The 3,092-nt window shown below is 40.5% G+C and overlaps 1 protein-coding gene across 2 annotated transcripts in view; it reads right to left on the minus strand.

The window, feature by feature from the left end:
* LOC107725010 (nucleolar RNA helicase 2-like) overlaps positions 1-312 on the minus strand; it is a 10,629-nt gene extending 10,317 nt beyond the window's left edge. For both annotated transcript variants that reach the window (XM_016534124.1, XM_016534125.1), the window contains exon 1: positions 139-312. In XM_016534124.1, the coding sequence (XP_016389610.1) occupies positions 139-243 (105 nt within the window). In that variant the 5' untranslated portion in view covers positions 244-312. The remainder of the gene's footprint in view (positions 1-138) is intronic.
* Positions 313-3,092: the final 2,780 nt, after the last annotated feature.

Consider the following 3,092-nt stretch of genomic DNA (forward strand, 5'->3'; position numbering starts at 1 on the left):
TGTGTGTGTGTGTGTGAGTGAGTGAGTGAGTGAGTGTGTGTGTGTGTATAAACCCGACACGTACACTGTCTGAGTTCGGACTGTAACAGCGCAGGAGCGCAGGACTCAGCATCAGTCCACGGCTGGATCTCAGCTCACCTTCAGCAGCAGCAGGCCGCTCTCCACCTCCTCCATGAGTGTGCTGGGACCGGCTTCAGGCAGGACCTTAGACGGCATCTCAGATGCTGTGCGGCAGATAGACATGTGCGACTGCAGAGAGATCGCACAGGAGGGAAAGAACGAACCGGAAGCAACATGCGTAGAAAGGAAGCGCTCGGAAACGCAGGCGTCGAGTGGGCGGGGCTGCATTCACCGCGCGCCACAGTCGGCTGCCTCATAGTCCGAGAAGGTAATTAAACGTGCATGTGAAAAGGAGATGAATTAGCCGCTGATCAAAATGATTAAAATTAACACCGCAAACGACTGCGACGATCATTTAAAAACAGTCCACTATGGCGCTGTGACCAATCAGAAAACACTTCCGCAGTGGGTTTGACCAATCGGAGATAGGATCAGTGTATCGCCCCTCCTCCGACAGAACAGTGCTCTGTGTTCATTTCTTGTCTAGAAATTAAACCATGTGACGCAAGCACACGGATATCCGCGCCACGCTGTACGGAACGCCAGACGCGTCACAATTCACGCGTTGCATTTGAGCTCCGTTTGTTAAAGGCCCGTTCACACCGCATGCCACGTGCTTCCGTGTTTCTAGTTCCTCTAATGTTACTGGTAGAAAACATGTGTCTGCACCACAGATGGTAAATATTAATGGTTAAACAAAAATATCAATCTAATTTGACTGGGAATTAGTTTTATTGTCGCTAAAATAGTAACAATAGTGCTGTTGAAAGAGTGTTTTTAAATAAACTCCAGCAGTGTTAGTGCATTAAATTATTAATCGGATGAAGCATCTATCAAAATACCATTTAAACACACATACTGATGTAATCAATAATCATAATCAACAAGAACTACTGATGTATGAGTCAATCTCACTGAGACTGCCTGTGCTGTATTACACAAAATGTCACAGAATTTGGCAAAATCTGGATGAATTTATTTTAAAAGCAGGGAAAATTCAATGTATTAACAATAATTTTGAATGTGTGTCTGTAGGGGGTATTGGTTGCACAACTACTAATCTCTGCCAGTTGGTTCCTTGTAAAAACAATACCCGAGTTACTCGAGTACTCATGATTTATGTTAGTTTAAAAAAACAGGCATGATAGGCCAATTTTCGCAATAATTACATCTCTTACATGTATTGCACAGACATTATCATAAGAATTATTACTTAAAAATAATTTTATTTTGCATTTAAAATACAAAGTAACACGTTATAGACCAACTGACATGCAACATTGTAACATCTTTGACGTTGAAAAATATGTGCGTGCAATATCAGATCTGTACTCTCCTCACTTACAGTGTGCAAACTATACATTGACAGCTTTTTTTCAGTTCACATAGTTTGTGTAATGCATATATGCGTGTTTCAGTGAATCAAGTGCATCAAATTTAATTCAATCAGATCTCATGTATTAAATAAAAAATACGCAGTTATCAACCAAAGAAAAACATCACACCATTCTGCAGTGTCACTGTACACAATAGCTCTTACAGAACAGTTTCACCTACTCAGCATTTCAAAACATTGCACATAAGAAACTATGTATTGCCGTTTACACAGGTGTGAGGAACAGCTTCAGGTGATTGACCTAAAATGCAGACCATAGATGTTTAGCTTCTCTCTCTCTCTAGCTTGCATCCCTGTGAGCCATGATGTGGAAAGATGATGGCCACTTTTAATCCGGACATCACAAATGGTGCTGGGTCAAAGAGCTGCGTAGGTGGTCCATTGATGCATGCCAACGAAAAGAAGAGAAGACAAGCCTGTTACTGTTGAGAATCCTCTCTCACACTCTGCAGAGGTAGCTGAGAAGGTTTTGCTTGCAGTTTTCCCGTTCTGTGTCTCCTGGCATTTAAAGTCTCTAAATTAATCTATTGTTTGTCTGGTAGTTTCACTAAGAAGCTGTTCTGTCTGCTTGAGCTAGTTTGACATCTCAGGGGGCTTCGATAACTCAAGATCGTCGCTAAGCAGACGCTGTTTTAAGTTGTCAAATATTGCCTGAAAAAATCGATCTTCCCCTTCCTCTCTCTCACCATTGATGTCGACACCATTAAACTGGCCAAAGTGCGATATTGCTCAACCTTTCTAGTAGATTTACCTCCCTGGAATTTAGTGCTTGAAGAACTTCAATGGCCTGCTCGGTGTAAAACTCTTGTTTTAGCTTTTTAATCACCCCATATTAGCCCTGTTCGATCTGACGCACCATCAGCAGCAACAACAACGAGATTTTGCCGCTAACAATGAACATTTATAACAGAATAAACACAAAAACAACATACCTTTTTAATGAGAAAGGGTACAAATCAGGCTGAAGATATACCACCGCAGACTAGAAAAATAGGAATTACACATTCACTCGACTCAAATTACCAGCAATTGTCAGAATGCTAGACAATAACCATGAGAAATGAGCCCCGTTCATGTGACGCAAGAGGAAACTCACTACATTTATAATGATCTCAAGTCAGTGCAAAAGTGTTAAATGCATTATTTATACGTTCAAATACATGTACGTGAGCCATTGCATTGAATATATTATCTTAAAACATATTAATCACAGTTAGCCAAACTCACATTACTTGTGTTCGAACACATGGCAGCAATACACAATATGAAGACCTTAGCAACATACCTGTACCTGTAATTAACAACATTGCACTATTGCAAGACAAAGACTGGAAAACAGAACATGAAAAACTAAATACTATGAACATGGTAACAATGAACATTTATGACAGAATACACACAAAAACAACATACCTTTTTAATGAGAAAGGGTATAAATCAGGCTGAAGATACAGTACCGCAGACTAGAAAAATAGGAATTACACATTCACTCGACTCAAATTACCAGCAATTGTCAGAATGCTAGACAATAACCATGAGAAATGAGCCCCGTTCATGAGACGCAAGAGGAAACTCA

This window comes from Sinocyclocheilus rhinocerous, unplaced genomic scaffold (genome assembly GCF_001515625.1).
Source record: "Sinocyclocheilus rhinocerous isolate Xijiao unplaced genomic scaffold, SAMN03320098_v1.1 scaffold125, whole genome shotgun sequence".
In the NCBI taxonomy this organism is placed as follows: Eukaryota; Metazoa; Chordata; class Actinopteri; order Cypriniformes; family Cyprinidae; genus Sinocyclocheilus; species Sinocyclocheilus rhinocerous.